Source organism: Geotrypetes seraphini, chromosome 5 (genome assembly GCF_902459505.1).
Source record: "Geotrypetes seraphini chromosome 5, aGeoSer1.1, whole genome shotgun sequence".
In the NCBI taxonomy this organism is placed as follows: Eukaryota; Metazoa; Chordata; class Amphibia; order Gymnophiona; family Dermophiidae; genus Geotrypetes; species Geotrypetes seraphini.
The window spans coordinates 95,773,140-95,794,180 of record NC_047088.1 but is presented as its reverse complement, the minus strand read 5'-3'; the positions used below and the strand labels follow the sequence as shown (position 1 = coordinate 95,794,180).

General features: G+C 43.4%; 1 protein-coding gene across 1 annotated transcript in view; it reads right to left on the bottom strand.

The window, feature by feature from the left end:
- LOC117360365 (T-box transcription factor TBX6-like) overlaps positions 1-20,789 on the bottom strand; it is a 79,922-nt gene extending 59,133 nt beyond the window's left edge. Inside the window, exons 1-7 of the mRNA XM_033944064.1 lie at positions 20,672-20,789; positions 18,603-18,762; positions 16,465-16,732; positions 14,770-14,916; positions 13,034-13,104; positions 7,436-7,509; positions 5,127-5,424 (exon numbers count right to left, since the gene is read on the bottom strand). Coding sequence (XP_033799955.1) covers positions 5,127-5,424; positions 7,436-7,509; positions 13,034-13,104; positions 14,770-14,916; positions 16,465-16,732; positions 18,603-18,762; positions 20,672-20,789 — 1,136 coding nt within the window. The remainder of the gene's footprint in view (positions 1-5,126; positions 5,425-7,435; positions 7,510-13,033; positions 13,105-14,769; positions 14,917-16,464; positions 16,733-18,602; positions 18,763-20,671) is intronic.
- Positions 20,790-21,041: the final 252 nt, after the last annotated feature.

Below are 21,041 nucleotides of genomic sequence, written 5' to 3'. Positions count from 1 at the left end.
AAAGTCATTTTAAATGTTTTTAATGGCGATGATATCATCAAGGATGTTTTCAGTGAGCTGTTTTTACTTTCACTTTTGTTTGTAGTGCCTAATTTGCATAGAAAATGTTTTTATATGGGAATTTTTAGCTTTTAAAGTTCTTTTTGTATTTGAAGATAATTTTAAACCTTTTATATTGTACAGCCTCTGTTTTTTAGATCTTTGAATACTGTAAGCTGATTTGTCTCTGATACGAGTTGATTAGTGCTTTATTCTATTTTTTAGTGCTTGAAAAAGCTTTTGCTATTAAAAGGAGTGGTGCACTTTGAGAGGTAATTTTGCCAACAGTTTTCTTTCTCTTCCCCCCCCCTTTATAACATAACATAACTTTATTCTTCTATACTGCCACAATCAGACGATTTCTGGGCGGTTTACACTGAAGAGAACTGGACAATCAGCGAAGTACACAATACAAATAGCAAGAGTACAACAATTTCCTAAGAGTAGTCAGAGTAGAATTATTGTTATTAATATAACTCCTATTTAGGAAATGAATTTATCAAACAGTACAGTCTTAATTTCTTTCCGAAATGTGCCGTAAGACAGCCTGGCTCCACTGATATAATTACCTAACCAGGACTGCTGTTTACTTGCTTGAAACGAAAAAGTCCTATCCAGAAAAGACCTGTATCTACAACCAGTAATTTTTGGATAGGCATAAAGAGGATGTGTGGCCCCACCTCATTCTACTCCCCCCAACCCCTGCCCCCCCAAAAACCTCTTCAGGGCTGCGTCTGGAGGGTATCTGCACAAGTGCAGATGTGATGCAATGACATCATACACATGCACGCATATGTGCGACATGATCGTGTCACATCCAAAAATGCGCAGGTTCCAAACTCAATGCTTTTCAGAAGCAGGACAAATTGCCGGGTTTTGAAAACCTGTCCGGTCCCTCTAAAAAGAGGACATGTCTGGGTTAATCCAGACATCTGCTAACCCTACTGTGTTGGTAGTTGTTGGGGGGGCCCAACCCGACCTCTGCAGTAATTGATTTATTTATTTGTTCATTTTTATATCCCGTCCTCCCCAGAAGCTCAGAACGGGTTACAATAAAATAAAAATAATAATTAAAATTGAAATTAAAATTAGGTACTGTACACAAATGCACAGGAGTGTGTCCTACACTTGGTTGGAATTAGTGCAAGAGCTGCACAGATGGCTGTTAACACACATTGCTCCTTCAATTTGGAACTCTCTCCCTCTAAACATCAGAACTGAACATAATATGGATAAATTCAAGAGTAGTTTAAAATGCTTTCTTTTTAAAGATGCCTACAACTGATTTATCCTTTCAAACAATCTTTCTTTATCTAGAATTTTTTCACTTTTTGTTTTCTTCTCTCTCTCTCTCTACCAATCCCTACCCTGTCATACCCTACTGTTTCTTCCCGTTTATTTTTTTTTTCTTACATATTGCAGTTCTTCCCTTTTTCCCCTTTTGTTTCCCAATCCTCCTCCCCCTCAAATTGGTCTGTTTTGTATGACTATGTTTATTATTTGTAGTTTGTTCCCTAATCATATTTTAAACAACTTTTATTGTACAACGCTTTGAATTTTATGCAACGCGTTTAATCAAATTTTAATAATCTATGAAACTACTGAATAAAAATAATACACTTAGTTATACACCAAAAAGATCATTGCACTCTGAGAATCTAGCTTTACTGAAGATGACTGCGAATCCAAGGCTTGTTGAGACTGGTAAATCGATTCTTTGTTGTGCAGGCGTTAAGATATGGAACTCCCTGGTGGGTCAGATATGAAATTGCCGCGAAAAGGACATGCTTAGAAAATTACTCAATATGCAACTATTTATAGATGTCTTTTTCTAGTCAATAATTTTCCTCTTTGGCAGAGTTGATGAATTATTCATGATCTTTACTATGCAAGCTCTGGTATTGTTTTTATAGATATGTTTTCTGAGGATTGTTTGTGTGTTTATTTTATCATGTTTTCGTTTTAAAATTATGTATGTATGTATGCTTAATTTTAAATGGTATAGAAATTTTTTAAATAAATAAATACTGTGCTCTAACTGTGGTACGCAGACCACGGCCATTGCCCATCCATGACTCACCTAGATTCTGCCTGCAGTTAACTTGCAAATTAGCATGCACTACAGTAGATATCGATGCAATGGCATAGCAAAGGTGAGAGGCGCCCGGGGTGGTGGTGCCCCTCCTCCGCCCTTGTCTCCGTCCCCCAGCTCCTTCCCCACTCCCCTCTATCACACCCCCCTTCCCTTCCCCTGTACCTCTAGTTCACTGGTCTCAAACTCGCGCCCTGGGGGCCCCATGTGGCCCGCCAGGTACTATTTTGAGGCCCTCGGTATGTTTATCATAATCACAAAAGTAAAATAAAACAGTTTCTTGCTCATATGTCTCTTTAGCTATAAATGACAATATTATTAAGACTTAGCCAAAAAGAAAGATTTATAAACTATAAAGAGTTTTACCTCATGCAAAATTGTCATTTCTTTAAAAAGACATTAACTATTTTTTCTGAGGCCCTCCAAGTACCTACAAATCCAAAATGTGGCCCTGCAAAGGGTTTGGGTTTGAGACCACTGATATAGTTGTTCACCGCCGTGAGCAACAAGAACTTCAAGGTGCCCCTTGTGACCCCATCAGCTCTCCCTCTGATGTCACTTCCTTTGTGCTGCACCCGGAAGTGATGTCAGCGGGAGATGATGCAGTCATGAGGAGCACGTTGAAGTTGTTGCTCGTGGGGGAAGGGAAGGGGCGTGCACGTGGTGAGCGGAGGAGTGGGAAGAGGTGGAGGGGGCAGAGAGGAGAAGGGGTGCCGGTGCTCCCGCCAACATGGCGCCCGGGGTGGAATGCCCTCCTCCCCTTACTACGCCACTGTATTGCTGCGCTTGCCTGGTAACAGTTATTGTGCACTGATCCATGTGTAAAACTTTAATGTACGTTAGCAAAAAGTCTCCTTTGAGAATTATTTTTCTAAATTAGCATCTCTGAAAATTTACTAGGTCTAGGGGCTACTTTTACGAAGGTGCGCTAGCGGTTTTAGCTATAGCACGCACTAGCCGAAAAACTACCGCCTGCTCAAGAGGAGGCGGTAGCGGCTAGTGCGCGTGCTATTTCAAGCGTTAAGGCCCTAACGCGCTTTCGCAAAAGGAGCCCTAAGTGCTTATGTTTATACTCAAAATTCCACTAAATTCCTAAATGTCGGAAAATAAAACAACAGGAGTAGATTTGGGGAGTTAAGAGCTTTTCATTGATTTTCAGCACTAGCTTCTAAATTTATAAGCATGGAAGGGCATTTTTGAAAGCATGTCCAAGTCTGACTTTGGACGTTTGCCACAAGACGTCCAAATATCAGGTGGAAGAAATGACCCTTTTTGAACCCACAAGATGCCTAACCTTTTTTTTTTTTTTTTCCGAAAATGACCTGCTAGACGTCTTAGGGCCTGTTTTACAAAGCCACGCAGCAACAGCCCCAAAGCCCTTTAAATCTCTATGGGCTTCGGGGCCGTTACCGCGCTGCTAGTGCGGCTTTCTAAAAAAGGCCCTTAGGCTAGGAAGATGTCTATCATGTTTGGCCACTTTTGAAAAATAGGACATCCAGATAAAACATGTCCTTAACAAGCCATTTGCAGGGCAGGATTAACCAATAGGCCAAGTAGGCACGTGCCTAGGGCCCGAAATGGTCAGGGGGGCCCGATGAAGGAGGGCATCAACATTGTTTTTTCCAAACGGCGATGGGCCTCTCCAGCATTGATTGGCAATGCAGGCCACACCCCGATCAGCAACGCAGCCCTCCTCACCCTCCATCGACGGAAAGTAAGACAAGCAAGCAACGTGGGTAAGAAAGGCAACAGGAACTGTAATTTTGAAAGCGGTGCTGCTTGCCCAAAGCTTCCCTCTGACGCAGCTTCCTGTTTCTGCCTGGGCGCATGGTGGGGTGGAGTGGGGCAGGGGACCCAGTGTACTTGTGTGCCTAGGGGCCCTCAATGAATTAATCCTGCCCTGGCCATTTGCAATTGCATCTAGGAGGTGCCAGCATTTCTAATGGGGGACACCTTAGAAGACACTGCTGTGAACTTCACCTGAAGGGTGCCAGATATACATTTCACCATAACTCCCTTATAATGTATGATGAGCCCTCCCAAACTCCCCCAAAACCGCCCACTTGTCTACCACCCCAATAGTCCTTATGGCTGCAGGTATCATCTATATTGAAGTATTTAGGTAACTGACCTGTACAATCTTAGTCCACAATATCTGATCTCTAAAGCTGTTTATCATTAGCTCTTAACTTTGTCAATCCTACTCAAACTGTAGCATCTTTTAATCATTGTAAACCGCATAGAACTTCACAGTCCTGCGGTATATAAACTGTTATTATTATTATTATATGGTAGTATAGTAGGATTTTTGTGGGATCGCACTTTCCACCACAAATGTAGTAGTTAGAGTGAGATTTGGGCCTGGGTCCCCCCTCTCTACGGTTCACTCTACTGCCCACCAAGCTACTCCAGACACCTGCTTGCTGCTTTACTATGATTTCCCATACCATGTACTTCATTCAGATCTTTGGGGGGTTGACAGGGGGTCACTGACCACTGGAGGAGTGTGTGAGGACCATATTTTCATCCCTCCAGTGGTCATCTGGTCAGTTTGGGTACCTTTTTGGCTCTTATTCATTTTAAAAACAGTTCTAACCTAAAACATTGAAATTTTGCCCTGGATGTTTTATAAAATGTCGCTTTATTATGTCCAAGTGCTAAACTCACCCTAATCCCACCCAAAACACATTTCTTAACATGCTCCCTTAAGATTTAGATGCACTGCAGACAAAACAACCAGAAAGATGTCTAAAATGTCAGTTTTGAAAATGCCCACTTGGATGTTTTGACTAGTAAGATGCCCAAGTGCCAGTTTATGCCATCTTTTGGACATCTATCTTTTTTTGAAAATGAGCCCTATAGTATTTAAACTCTTAAATTAAGATGAATTTTCAACCAAAAACTTAAGGTTCCTAAATTGTCTGAAAATTGGTCATAACATAGGAGCTACGTTTTTCTTTTGAACACCGGGCCTTGTTTTCTTGGAACTAAATACCTGGCAAATACAGCAGCATTCTCTTTTCCATAATTCAGGCCATGGAAGGAAGCTGGATGCTGCAGGTAGGCTTCTGCGCTGGGGTTTCCCACTTCCAGGGCCCGTGCTGGTGGTCTTTCTGTGGCATGCAGGAAGGAGGGAGCTGCTGAACTGGCAGAAGGTGCTGAAGGAGGAGGTGTGACGGGATTAAAGGAGCAGTCTGGACTGGGTAGTGAGATCCCAAGGCCCAGATTCCTGACTTCCAAGTCTTCACTCAGTGTGGAGTCACAGGGTCCTGAGAGTCTCACCTGTGTACAGCCTGTTAGGGAGGAGAGTAAGGCAGAAGGTAGTGACCAATCTTTTCATTTAATGGTATTAGTTATTATAATTCTATATCCTGTCTGGGAGAACAGAAATGTGGGACAGGTTAGTGCGCTGTTTTTCAACTCTCTTCTGGAGGTACACCTAGCTGGTCGTGTTTTCAGGAATACAACAATGAATATGCATGAGAGTTTTTTCATACCATGGCTTTTCAATATATGCAAGTCCGGGAAAATCCAGACATGTCTTCTTTTTAGTAGTCTGTGCGCCCGGAGGGATTTCCAAATCCTGGCAGTTTGTCTGGGTTTTGGAAATCCTGAGCTCGGAGGCCATGTCTGGAAGCCTTTCTGCATGTGTGTGACATCATTGCATTGACGTCCGTTCATGTGCAAAGGCTTCCAAATGCGGCCTTCGAGCTCAGGGAGGCTCATGTGGGGGCGGAGCTGGGTGGAGAAATGGGGCAGAGCCAGAGGCAGGATGGGGCGGGACTGGGGACAGAATGAGGCGGGGCCAGGCATCCTCTTTTTTTCAAAGAGGAAATCTGGCAAATGTATCATATGTATATTGCATTTATTGTGGTAATCATGAAAACCTGACTGGCTAGGTGTTCCCCCAAGAGAGGTTGAGAAGTACTGAGTTAGTCCTGGGGTAACCTCAGCCTATCAGGTTTTCAGGATATCCACAATGAATATGTATGAGATAAATTTGCATGTACTGCCTCTTTAGTATGGAGATCTATCTTATGCATATTCATAGGGCCACCATATGGCTGCAAAAAAGGAGGACGGATTGAGACATCCAGATTTACTTCTATTGAAAGCAATGGAAGTAAAACCCGGATGTCTCAATCCGTCCTTCTTTTTCTGGAGCCATATATTAACCCTACATATTCATTATGGATATCCTGAAACCTGACTGGTGGCGTATCCCCAGGACAGGTTTCGGAACCATTTGCATAAATGTTTAGCATATTAGCACAGAAAAGTGTCAGCAGGGATCCTAAATGCTATTCTGTGAAAGCATTCCTAACTTACATAGCATGTAAATGCAAGAGGTGGCCCTTCAAGGCAGGAAGGAGTGAGTATCTCTCCTGCCTGATTTTCGGCAAAAGGTACGGGGGGCGTTGTCATTGTTGGAGGGTCCTTGAGCTGGGGGGGTTAAGACCTGACCCCCCTCCAGCCCACTAGACCACTAGGATTATGTTTTGGGGTGGTGGAAGTGGTGAGGGAGATCAGAAAGGGAGGCTTAGTGTCAGGGGGGGGGAGCAGGGGGTCCCGGTTTTGGGCCTCTCTGCCAGCAGGGCTGTGTATTTTTTTAATGCTGTTGTATCTGTGTTGTATGTGCACAACACATGCACAAGAGTGACCGGCAGCTCCAGAGCTGCCAGTAATTAGTGACTGGAAATGTGGGGTTTTCCCTTTTGTGCATTGCTAGGAGAGCTCATTTAAATACTAATGAGCTCTTAGCGATGTATTTGCAGAGGGTTCTGGGGGGTTTGGAAAGAAGGGAGTGCACGCATGGGGGGGGGGGGCCAGTGTGCCTCTGCCCCAGGCACCCCCATACCCTTGTTACCATGCATCCTTGGGGTGTCTAAATGGAGACACACAGTTCTAGAATTGCCCCCTTAGTGCATATGAAACCAATTTAATGCACAGTAAAATTTTTAAGGTGCATTATTGAACCAAGAGCACACTAGTAAATGCAAATCCCTAACGCTCACTCCCCTCACAAGGTAGAGTCTGAGAAGTGAGTATACTTGTCCCCTCTTGCTCTGCTGACTTGATGTCTCTCCATTTCACCCTGCTGAGTTACTGAGGATTGTATTTCTTTATTTTTATCCCAGGAATAGGATTGGTAGAGAAATAAATAGTGCTAATAACCTGGTGGGTTGTTATATGGAGGGAACTAGATAATGCATGTGCTTCAATCAAATAATAAAGTCTTCAAGGAATGGTTCTGTGAAGGGGGCATCAGGGAATGACCTGGGGAAGGGAGTACATGTGACTCACCCTTTTTGGTATTCTCAGCCTCTTCCTTATTCTCAGAGTTCTCTGTGCTTCTTTTGCTCCGAGTCTGTCGCTCTCTGTGTGAGGTTGAGAGATAAAGGATATGGCAGTTAAGGATAATGGGAAAGGGTCATTTCTCTTCAGTGTTTTGCATTCATCTCATATGCCAAAGAAGTGGCATTTTTTTGGGATTGGACATGATGTACTACCTTTTCAAATAACAATTGCTATAATGTGGATTATATAAAAATATAGTCCCCTATAGTATACTAGAAGATACGACAGGATTTATATAAAAATATAACATGTCTTCCAGTCTCCAGCTAATCTAATCTTCCATTTGTGTGTTGCACAAACCTGTGCAGGCTCTAGGCGACTTACATAGAAAGGAGAGAGGGGAAAAAGGCAGGGAAGGACTGAGGGAAAAGCAAGAGAGAGGAGGGGGAAGAGGGGGGTATAAATATTTAATTGCACTGCACAACAATTTTTTGGTTAAGTCTTGATTCCTGAAAAGTTTTTGGTGATTATGACAGGTACCAACTTGGTATGCTCAAATATGGTTTTGGTTTTACTGCATCACGTAAGAACTATGAGAAATAGACATTTTTATGTTTACTGACAATAAAATATATAGTCAAGTTTACGTTTCGCACAAGCGACTAAATGAAACAGAATTAAAAGTGTTTTGCTCCCGAGTTTCTTTTATATTCAGTGTCTGGTGCATCACGTTGTAGCATCCAACAATAGTCGGCAAGCATTGACGGATTCCAATTGCCCTGGTATCGTTTCTCCATCGTAGCTATGTCTTGATGAAACCTTTCACCGTGCTCGTCACTCACAGCACCGAGATTTGCGGGGAAGAAGTCCAAGTATGAATGGAGGAAATGAATCTTGAGTGACATATTGCACTTCATTCTCTTGTATGCTTTGAGAAGTTTGTCTACCAGCTGAATGTAGTTTGGGGCTCTGTAATTGCCCAGAAAATTGTCAACAACGTCTTTCAAGGCTTTCCAGCCAATTTTTTCCGGCCCAACTAACAGATCTTCAAATCGCTTGTCACTCATAACATGTCTGATCTGGGGGCCAACAAAAATACCCTCTTTGATCTTGGCATCAGTTATTCTTGGGAACATCTGTCTTAAATAACGAAAACCTTCCCCTTCCTTGTTCATTGCTTTCACAAAATTCTTCATGAGTCCCAGTTTAATGTGAAGAGGAGGCAAAAATATCTTTGTCGGGTCAACAAGCGATTCATGTGCTACATTTTTCTGTCCTGGAACTAACTTTTTACGGAGTGGCCAGTTCTTTCTAGAATAGTGCGACTCTCTGTCTCGGCTGTCCCATTCGCAGATGAAACAGCAGTACTTTGTATAGCCAAGCTGCAGTCCTAGTAACAGAGCAACGACTTTGAGGTCTCCACAGATATTCCAGTTATACCTGGTATACTGGACATACTTTAGTAACATTTCCATATTCTCATATGTTTCTTTCATATGTGCTGCATAGCCAACAGGTACTGAAGGATAAACGTTGCCATTGTGCAACAGAACAGCTTTCAGGCTTAACATTGACGAATCAATGAAAAGACGCCACTCTTCCGGGTTGTGATCACAACCAAAGACCGAGAACAATCCTTCAATGTCACAACAGAAACAGAGACTGTCGACTTGTGCAAAAAATTTGGTTATATCATGATGCCGGTCTCGAAACACAGAAATTTTCGTACCTGGTGATAGCAAACACCATTCCTGCAGTCTCGAACCTAGCAGCTCAGCTTTTGCTTTTGACAGACCCAAATCTCTGACCAAATCGTTCAATTCGGACTGTGTTATCAGATGTGGATCGCCTGATGAGGATGGTTCAAAATCCGGGTCAATGTCACTGTTAGAACCCTGCACTGCAGTTTCTTCATCTGGTTCGTCTAAGGTCCAATCCTCTGGTGGTTTCGGAACTGGAAGACTGTCATCATGTGGCATGGGTCTCATTGCTGAAGGCAGATTAGGATATTCAATTGACTTCTTGTTTTTGGCAGAGAAACCAGACACATTAGTCAAACAGAAATAACAGTCCGTCACATGGTCTTTCTGTTCTCGCCATATCATCGGAACAGCAAATGGCATCGTCTTTCGAGTACCTCTGAGCCAGGCTCTCAGACTAACAGCACATGTCGCACAGCAAATGTGAGGCGCCCATTGCTTGTCTTGATCACCTATTTTGCAGCCAAAATACAGATGATAGGCTTTCTTTACAAGGGCAGTCATCGAACGTCTCTGAGGCGTAAGTGTATATTCCCCACAGATATAGCAGAATGTGTCGCGGCTGTTACGACACCGACGAGACATATTGCCCGACACCAAAACGTCTATAGCATCAAGCTTACTTACTGTTATATTGCTACAGCTACTATACTACTATACTTTACTATACTGATACTATATACACACACGGACTATCTATATTAACCAAATGAGCAGGATCGGTGTATGGAAGCCACCATTATAGCATGGTGAGACAGCGCAAGCTCGTTCAGACCTGCCCAGACATGCCCAGGATGTCATCTTCCATAAAACAGCTTCCAACCTGGCTAGATTTTATGCATGGACATACCCAGGCGGCACAAACCGTTGTTGATAAGACACTTATGGGAGAAAAAATTGTTTGCATCCAAATATAAGAAAAAATCACGACAAAATTGAAGATTTCTCTGAAATGGTACGTGATGGGTAATTTTTGATGTAATATTCATGATCAGCACCCAAAATTCTATAAGAAACACCCAGCAGTGTTCAGGAAGCAAAAACTTTGTTGTGCAGTGTTGTCGAAGAGAAGAGTTTTCATCTTCTTCCGGAATAAGGTGTAGCTTGTTTCCAATCTGATTGCAACTGGGAGGTCGTTCCAAGCCTTTATTCCCAGGAAGGTAAACATGGAGTAGAATATTCTCCTGTAGTGGAGATTTTTTGTGGATGGCATGTTTAGTTGCATTCTATTGAGGATTCTCCTAGAGGTGGACCAAGCCGTTGTGAATAGTTGGATGAGAGGGGTAGCTGTGTTTCCGTGAAGTATGTTATGTAGGATACATGATATTTTGAAGTTTATCCGCGATGGTATGGGTAACCAATGTAAATTTTTGATGTGGGCTGTGATCGACTCATATTTCTTTAGGTTGAATATGAGTCTTGCAGCTGTGTTCTGAAAGAGCTGGAGTCTGTGGATTAGAGTAGTGTTGATTCCCGAGTAAGCGGAGTTACAGTAGTCTAGTTGAGGCAAGACCATCTGGACGATGAGAGCAAAGTGATGTGGGTGGAAGTATGGCTTAGTGAGTCTCAGTTGTCGCATGGTGAAGATGGTCTTTTTTCAGAGGTTGGAGATTTATGGTTCCAACTGTTCTGCTTCTTCCCTTTCTTATGTATAGTCTGCTTTTTGCTGGAGCGCAGAGAGAGGGGAGACATGATCGAGACGTTCAAGTATCTTACGGGCCGCATTGAGGCGGAGGAAGATATCTTCTTTTTCAAGGGTCCCACGACAACAAGAGGGCATCCGTGGAAAATCAGGGGCGGGAAACTACGAGGTGACACCAGGAAATTCTTTTTCACTGAAAGAGTGGTTGATCGCTGGAACAGTCTTCCACTATAGGTGATTGAGGCCAGCAGCGTGCCTGATTTTAAGACCAAATGGGATAGACACGTGGGATCTATTCACAGAGAAAGGTAGGGGAGGGTCATTAGGGTGGGCAGACTAGATGGGCCGTGGCCCTTATCTGCCGTCTATTTCTATGTTTCTATGTTTCTATTCTTTATGAGAATCCATTAGGAGAAAAGAGATTTTTGCCAGTAGGGATACGTATGCTTCCTAAGGGTAGATAGGGAAGTTACTACAGGAGGATCATGAATACCTTATCTGGCTGTTCTGTTAAGTTTCTGCAGTTGGCATTACGAATGTTACTTTTGACCAGGTCTCGACATGTCTGTGTAAGTACAATTGATGTTTCAGCCATCATATTGTGTGCTGTGAGGTCTGCAGTTTGGGTTCTCAAAATTCAAATTTGTGACCAATGGACTTTCCTTTCAATCACCTCAAGTGCCTGCCAATCAGTTTTGAGAACCCACTATATATATATATATATATATATATATATATATATATATATATATATATATATATATATATATATATATATATAAAGACAAACTGCAGACCCTGAAGAAAGCCACAATATGATGGCCCGAAACATTGGCTCTACCTATCCAGACACAAAGAGACTCGGACAACTGCAACAATCACCTTCAGAATTTGGAACCTAGGACAATACCAGACTTTACAGTCTATGGCCCAGAAATATCAAAGAAGAGATAAATTATTTTAATCATGTATATTTTTAATGGGTATAATTTATGGGCAGACTGGATGGACCATTCAGGTCTTTATCTACTGTCATTTACTATGTTACTATGTTATTGTATGGCTAATAGAAGAGGAGACAATTGGGTATTAATAGCAGCTACTATAGAAGGGAGGTATAGGAAAGTTTCAGTTGTGACAGCTTTGGGTAGAGGATGGTCAGTATTTTCAACAGGGTATGTGAGAAGAGATTATAATCCCATAGATTCTTTACAGGTCACCCAGAGTTGAGTGCACAATTTTGGTTGTGGATCACAGATCCATGTGCACACTAATTTGCTAAGTAAGCAATAGCACTCAATTATTGGAGTTAGTATGCATTTAATTGGCAGGAATTAGGAGTGATGCGCAGATCTGCCCTATGCCTACATTTTACAGCATGCAACTCCAAAGAAGGCTACCATAAATTAGACACAATGTTTTAGAATATTTGGATTTGTGCGCCTAACTGCCATCGGTAGGGCGTGAGCATATACACACGCACAATGTTAGGCATGAAGGGTCTGATTCTTTATAGGATGCTCAGTCTCAGCAGCTGCCTAAGTGGCTTTTGAGAATTGCACATGGGCATCCTTTAAAGAACTGCGTCTGTCCTAATGGACAGATGCCTAAACCCGCCTACAGAATCGCGTTGCCGCTGAGCTGATTGCAGAAAGGGAAACTCTCTGCCACAATCAGTTGAGTGGCAGCAGCAGGGAACCCCCGAACACCCTCCCCCTGCAAGTTGGCTGGCAGGAGCGATGCTCACTCCCTCCCACTGCCATCCTCAAACTCCCCACATTGTCTGTGACAGGAAGAATGCCTACTCCCTCTGATGGCACCCCCCAACATCCCCAGCAGGAAAGGATGCCCACTCCCTCCTGCCGGCACCCCCCTGAATACATGACCTCCCTGCACCTATGACAGATACCTACAGTGTCAACAACCTGCCTCAGGATGGTTTTTTAGAAAACGTGTGTCCTGATTGGCTAGTTAGACAGCAGTAGGATGCCTACTGCTGCCTACAATCAGGATGTCGTTTATAGAATTTGGCCCAAAATGTGTGCTATTCTGTAAAAGTTATTCTGTTAGAGTGCCCTTTATAGAATACTAGTTTACCGCATATCATCTCATCACCTAACTTTGAGTACCATTTATCGAATTTCCCCCAAAATATACATAGGGTTTAATCCTCTGGATGGGTAACCCTATTCACCAACTTACCTCTTATTGTTCATGCCATTTTCTCGGAAGCCTTTAGCAAAAGGGTTGGTCTGGATCTTTAACTGAGTGATCTGCAATAAGAGAAGAGAGGGATTTTGATCTCCAGAATCCTAGAATTTCCAGCACAGCTAGCGTGATAATAGTTGTCTGGACTCAGGGTTGCTCGGGATAATGGAATGGATAGAGTTTGGGTACATATAGAGATAAGGAATGTGACAGATCGAGCTTGAAAATATGGTAGAATGATGCATGAATGGATGACAGAATAGATGAAAATTGGACACATGGAGAAATGAAGGTAAGACAATGGCATTTGGATGTACAGTAGATGATAGATGCATGGAGTCTGAATACATGGAAACAAGAAATGTTTAGGTAATACACTGTTTGGATTCATGTAACAATATTGACTGAAAGAAGATTGAATGTATGGAGTAGAATGGAGCTGTTGAATAGTAGATATACAATGTGTGTGTGAACAGAAGAGATTGCTAGCAGGACATATAAATTTTGGACACATTTGAAGATGAAAGAGAAAGTTGAATGCATAGGAATACAGGGATTGATGAAGGACTCAATAAGGTTTCAGAAGGATAGTTTGGAACTGGCAAAATGGATATTGAGGCATAGAAGAGCTGAATAATTAATAACTGAATGGAAAGACAAAATGAGATGGATTCTTCTTGAGATGAACAGATGGAGATAACAGAGAATAGGTATAGAGGAAACATTGTAATGTAGATGGTGGGTAAATGGAAGGACAGAATGTGATGAATAGAAAACTAGAAAAATGAATGGAAGGCCAGACAGTACAATGGATATATGAAAAGAGGATTGCAATATGGTTAGGTTTTATATAAGATGTAGAATGGAGAACTAAAAATGGAATGGAGGGATGGATGACAAGGATGACATGACCTATTAGCACAGGAAACTTTTTCCCTGCCTCTCGAGGCTGAATTTCCTTGCGCTTACTGACTGCCAATTGCCTGTCTCCACGTTCTTTCACTCCACATCACAGCCTCAAACAACTGACCTGCATTGGAGGACCTAGATGCTGTTTGTCCGTGAACTTGGAAACCACAAGCCAGCATACACTCACAGTTCCTATAGTAGCCCCGCCTCCTCTGGCAGAGGTTTTCTTTGTAAGTGTGGGCAGGAAGAAGGGCTGAGGGAGCCACTGGGGGTCTGTCAGCACAACCTGACTCACAGTCCCCAAGCTTACTGATGGACTAGAGCTGGTGCTGTTTGATAATAGTGTTCAGAACTGTGAGGAGGTAAGTACTGATGATACTCCTTGTTGTCTTGGGAAGTCACGTAATACTCCATTGCCTGAGGCAATTATAAGCCCTCTAGGGACAGTGAAATACCTGTGTACCTGGAATGTAACTCCTTGAACTACTACTGAAAAGGTGTGAATTAAATCCAAATAACTACATAAAATCTAAAAAAAATAATAACTAAAGAAACCCTTTCCCAGCCCTGATGGTGAGCAGATAAATTAAGGACAGAAAGATGATCTATAACAGATGGAAATGTGGATAGATGATATGGAAAGGATAGGATAGACTGAGGGATAGACAGTGTCACACGGAGATGTGGAAGTTCACAAAGTGGAATAGAGAAATAATTGAGTGGATAGGAGAGAATTGATAGAAAGAGAGGGATAGTGGGACAGATGAATAAATGGACAGAGAGATATGTCAGAGGTAAAAGGCAAAAAGAGAGATACTTGCAGTTTCATTCTGGTAGGCAGTCACGGTGAGGAAGACAGTCTCAGGAAAAGTGAAGGATGAGCAACCAGACCAGTGCCTGCTGTAGACATCATTGGCTTGGACAATGTGGAAACGAGGCTGGTACTTGTGCATGGAATGAAGGATGATCTGTGAGGACAGAAAGAGACAGAATGTAATATATATCACTGTGGATACTGACTGGCTTACATTCAGCCTGTGGTGGATAGTGCCAGTGCTAAAACCAACTATTCAATGCCAGGCCCTGCGTGGCCTTCAGCACTGAATACTCGTTATCTAAAAGCTGACTAGTGCATGATCGGTTAAATTAATATTCACATAACTAGCCATGGATTAGTGCATAAAGATAAGACAACTATTTATGTGGTTCTGTTTATTCATTTATTTATTTATTCAATTTTCTATACTGTTCTCCCAAGGGAGCTCAGAATGGTTTACATGAATTTATTCAGGTACTCATTAATTTTTCCTTGTCTGTCCCCAGAAATATCAAAGAAGAAAAGACAATTTAATTATTTATACACTAACCCACCCTTTTACAAAACCGTAGCATGATTTTTAGTGTCGGCCGTGGCGGTAACAGCTCCAATGCTCATAGAAATTCTATGAGTGTTGGAGCTGTTACCGCTGTGGCCTGCGCTAAAAACCGTGCTGCGGTTTTGTAAATGGCAGAGGGGTGGGGGTGGGGGGTTGAATTTGGCTGGTTAGCGCTAAATATTGGAACCTAATCAGATTCTGTCCCTAGAACACCCTTGACATAGCTAGTTTGAAGTTTGGCGTTAACTGGTCATTTTCAGCGAGGATAACCATTCCCAGCTGCTTAACATGCTTTGAATATCAGCCAGTGAGTCTCTAATAAAGAAGGTCAAGAAAGAGAATTATCTTCCATTACAAATGCTCCACTGTGTTTGATGGGGTTTCTGGCATATTCTGTGGCATACAAACTGTGGTGTAGCTACAGGTGGGCCTGGGTGGGCCCAAGCCTACCCATGACAGTTCAGCAATGGCCACCTTTCTCTACTTTCTCCCACACCTGGATCTGCCATTTGCCCCCACTCACCGGCCCACAGCCTGGCAACTCCTTCCTCTCTCAAAACCACCCCCCTTCCCGAACCTCATCTCCTATGCAGGCAGGAGTACCGACTTGTATTCACTTCTTGCGCTGACCCTGAAGACTTCCCTCTGCTGTGCCCCACCCTCACTGATGTCACTTTCTGTATTCACTCTGGCAGGACGGGGCAGAGGGAAGCTCTTGGTATCAGCATAAGTAGTAGATGTAGGTCGCCAGCGTGGAACTGAAGTACACCAGGGAGACAGCTGCTAGGCTGTGGGCAGGGGAGGGCGGCAGCATATACCAGGTCCAGGGGCAGAAGGAAAGGGGACAAGATGCAGGATAAATTATGTGGCCCACCCAATATAACTGTAGGCCCAACCAAAATAATAGGTCTGGCTTACAAGACAGACTACTTTAGCAAGAAAAGACGAGGAATGACATAAGTGGCAGACTGGAGGTGGAACTCTTGGATTCTAATCTCCAACTTTGCCCCAGCTGTGCCGTGAGTTACTTTCTCTCCCTGCACCACACTTCTATTCAAGGCTCTGCTGCTGACTCTCTATATGACTCTGGGTATTGCTGATACATTTCAGGCAGTGATGAACTTCCTAAGAAATTCTTACATGTCCCAGCTGGTCCAGCGTGTTGTTGGTGAGCTTGACCTTGTGGAAAGAGATGGGCTGCCTCATCCAGTGTGCCCCGGGGGCAGGAGAGTCTGGGTGGATGTAGACCCGGTCTGGAAGGGGTGGCTCAGCTTTGCCACTGGGCTCCCAGCGCTTGTCCTGCCACTTGTAGCGTGTGTTGTCCACAGGAATGATGTCCAGCAGCAGTACATACCTGGTGTCTGGGTCGAGGCCAGACACGCCGATCTTACACTGAGGGAACATTCGCCTAATCAGGGTTAGAGATAGACAAGTAGGAAGAGGAAGATAGTGTGAGAAACAGAAAAAACACGGACAGCTGGGGGTAGGGGCAGAGCTTATAAATTTCTCTTGCTGCATTTTAAATTTACACTTCCATTTTGCTGCTTCCTGCATCAGAACCAGCTACTCACATTTCCAATTCTGTCAGGGATTGACTAGGTTACCTCTATTCCCCTTCCTGATAGCTGAGCTATAGACTAGAGAATGACACAGGGACAAATTTTTCCCTATCCCCGCGGGAACTCATTTTCCTGTCCCGTCCCGGCGAGTTCTTTTCCTGCCCCATTCCCAGGGCCGCTGAGAGAAAATCCAGGCCCCAGTACAAAAAAGGCGTGTGGGCCCTTATACAAAATTCTACACACATGTATATGTGTATATTATTATTTATTTCTAACAATCGTAGATTACATTGATACATTTAGATTAGTATATATAGCTATAAATGTAATACTAATGTAATCTATCGTAATAAAATCCTAAGCGCGCATGCGCACTTACAACTTCGTGATCCCTGCCTCCGTGATCTGTAGCTCTGTGAAAGTGTTCGACGCGTTCAGCTAGAGCCTGCAGTGGTTTGTATGCGGCGGACCTTTTTCCCTTTGATTTAGTTGCGGCGGGCAGCAGCGGGGGCGGACCTGGGGTGGTGGTGTTTGAAGTGGCCGTAGGCCAGACGGTAGGTAGCAGCAGTGGGGGCCAGTATGGGGGGAGGGGCAGGCTTCGGCTTTGGTGCTGGAGGCAGGCAGGCAGGCTGACTTTAGCGCAGCAGATAGGGAGGGCGGTAGGCTGGCTAGCTTCGGGGGAGGGAGGTGGGACAAAGGCTGGAAGGCAGTGAGGGGGGACATAGGAAAGAGCACTGGGGCACTAAGGACATGGGAAGGGACACTAAGGACATAGGAAGGAGGCACTGGGAGCACTAAGGACATAGGAAGGAAGGAGGAAGGGAATAGAAAGGGACAATTGTTGGGCCTGAGTGTAGAAAGCGGCCAAGGAGAGAGAGAGACAGACAGACAGACAGAAAGAAAGAAAGACAGATAGCGGAAAAGGAGAGAGAGAAAGAAAGAAAGACAGACAGCCACATCTACTCTAGCACCCGTTAATGTAACGGGCTTAAACATTTGTATATTTATAATATTAAAAGATGTTTATAATAGCATTTATTGTCTGCCAACCAAAGGTGCCTTCCTGGCCTTTTTCCTAGCGAAACTCTAAATTACATAATCAAAATTAATCTGTTTTGCTAGATCAGACTCAATATGTCACTCAAAATTATTTTATCATTGTCACGGCCTTCTGTTGCTTTGCGTTCACTCAACGCTTCACAATCTCGTAGGCAAAAGTTTTCGCGCCATTCTTTGCCTTAGTTTATAAGGACGTCTCCTTCTCGAGACGACACGTTTTAGTTTTCATGATGTTTCTTGGGCTTCATTGGGCCCCCTTGAGCTTCATAGGCCCTGGAGTGATGTACCGGCTGCACCCCCCTCTCCTCAGGCCTGCCCATTCCTGCAAGCTCTGTCCTCATCTGCCCAAACCTCAAACACTTCAAAATCATAAGTGTTCAAGACTTGTGCAGTTACGGCAGAGCTTAGAGGAATGGGGCAGAGACAGAGACAGTAACAAAATCTGTGGGGATGGGGAAATTGAGTTCCTGCGGAGATGGGGACAAATCTGTCCCCGTGTCATTCTCTACTATAGACTATATAGAAATCCATCTATATAGAGTTTTACCCTCCCTTTCTGCAGCGCATGGCCTCTACAGGGATCCCCTCCCTATCAGCAGAGATTTTATAAGAGATTGTACAAGATTACCCCCTCCTTCTCACCCCTACCTCGTTTCTCACCTCCCAGACTTGGTAATGATCATCTCCGTGCCAATGGCACTGAATTGCTTCCAGAGCTCCTTGTTCTCCAGTGTCACCTTCACATCCCCTGAGATCCCTCGTTGAGGACCTTCCAGTATTGGAAAGAGGGGCTCAAACCTTGGGCCAGGACCCAGTGGATCTACATAAAAATAATCATCTCGTCACATCCTTGAAAGATCAGTCCTGTAAAGAGACACTGAGCTGCAATAATATTCGCTCGTATTCTATATACTGTCTAATGACTTGATCGTGGAAGAGAACCCATCCTGAGAATTGCATTCTGTTATCGTTAGGCAGTAGCAATGTAAATAAGGATTTTTTTTTTCTAAATAAAGGAACTGAAGATGCTGTAGCGTTTGACAGGAAGCTGCATGTACTATATCAGTGAGATCAAGTAGGGGAGGGTTTATCCGGGATAGTTAATGGAATACACAGAATTTCTCTCAAGTGGCAGGATGCAGCCTACGGGCGACTCTTTAGCAACTGAATGGGCTCCTACTGGCCCAGACAAGCTCTTATTTGCTAGTGGTGTGTCCCCATCTTTTGGCCACAAAGATGGTAATTTTATGAATGGGTCTTATAAAATTGCACAGGACTATACACATGTAAAAATAAAAATAAGCACATGGAAAGATTACACACTTTTTGATATGATTTTTGGGAGGAGGGGACAGGTGGGGAAAGAGTTACTAACTATGTGTGTATTTTGTACAATATACATGTACATGTGTGCACATAAATGCACACATTTACAACTGTTTTAGACTAGAGAATGACACTGGGACAAATTTTTCCCTGTCCCCACAGGAACTCAATTTCTCCGTCCCGTCCCCACAAGTTTTGTTGCTGTCCCTGTCCTTGCCCCATTCCTGCAAGCTCTGCCTTAACTGCACAAGCCTCGAGCACTTAGGATTTTAAAGTGTTTGTGGCTTGTGCAGATGAGGACAGGGCTTGCAGGAACGGGGCAAGGAAGGAAAATATTTCTCCAGGATGGGGCGGGAAAAAGAGTTCCCGCGGGAACGGGAAAAAATTTGTCCCCATTTTCTTTCACTATTTTAGAACTTTGATGCAGGTGCCCTGTGTCCAGTCATGAATTTAGTGCCAAAGCCTGTCTCCTCGTTTGCAGAGAATAAGCAGGAGCTAAATTCATGCGGGTCTTCCGTACTGAAAAAAATAGAGACTAGAACAGAGACAGAGTGCTTTGCTCAGGGGCTGTGACAGTGTTAAAACCATATATGTTCCTGAAGTATTTAGGCAACTAACCTGCACAATCTTATTCCACAATAACTGATCCCTAGAGATGTTAATTACTAGCTTTTAACTTTGTTAACTCCACTCAGTTTGTAGCATTTTTTAATCATTGTAAACCGCATAGAACTTCCTGGTCCTGTGGTATATAAACTGTTATTATTATTAAAGGACATCACAAGGTAGCATGGTTCTCCCTGCGGCTGTAAACAGTCTCTGATGATATCACAATGAACAAACATGTACTGTGACACTGTTTAATGGCATCACAATGCAGCTATTCCACTCTCTGAGGTCATGACAGGCTTGATGACATCACAATGCGGCTCTGATACTCTCTGTGGTACATGAGGTCATCACAGGCAACAGTGCGGCACTTTGCAAATGCTGACAGCAGTATATAAAAATAAACTGTGTCTATCTAAGAGAACGTTTGCTATCAAATCTATATAAAAATTATTTCTTGTATCAAAGTGTCACACAGGCATTATACCCATCCCAGTGTAAAGTTCAGACAACAGAAGAGAAGGACTTCATGAAGAAAATGTTTGTTTTTTTTAAACAGGAGATATGGCTATAATAAAAAAATAAAAAGCTTTTATATCAAGTAAAGTGTAAAAATATAAAAACTGAAATTCAATTACAATGCAAGGGAAAAGAGACTTAGCAATAAGACTCAAGAGAGGCTGCCAAAGAACCCCAGAAACAAATTGGTTGATGCCTAGGAAAATGCCTCAAAGGTCAAATCTTCCCCTCGTAGATATTTGGTAGGTCTCAAATGATTTCTCCCTACCCCTTACCTGGGTAACAGAAGGTTTCATGGTGAAGCTGGGGTTGGGGATATGCTGGAGCCAGACGTGGCGGTGGCCTCATGCCATATGGGGCTCCATACTGCGGGAACAAGTCCGGGTGGTACATGGGTCCCAGACACAGAATAGAGTTGCAGCAGTCCACAGATCCCTAGGAGCCTTTAGCACTGAATGCTGTCTGTGTCCCCAGGGGTCCTACTTATAACCCATCCTCTCCCCTTTGATATGAGATTCCCAAAGGCTTCACACTAGGTGAGACAGGGAGGGGGAAAGGAAGAAGAGAGGAGGGGAGAAGGGCTGCTGCTGCTTCCCACATTAACACATTAGCACTAGATTTCAACTGTATTAAGAGGACCCTGAT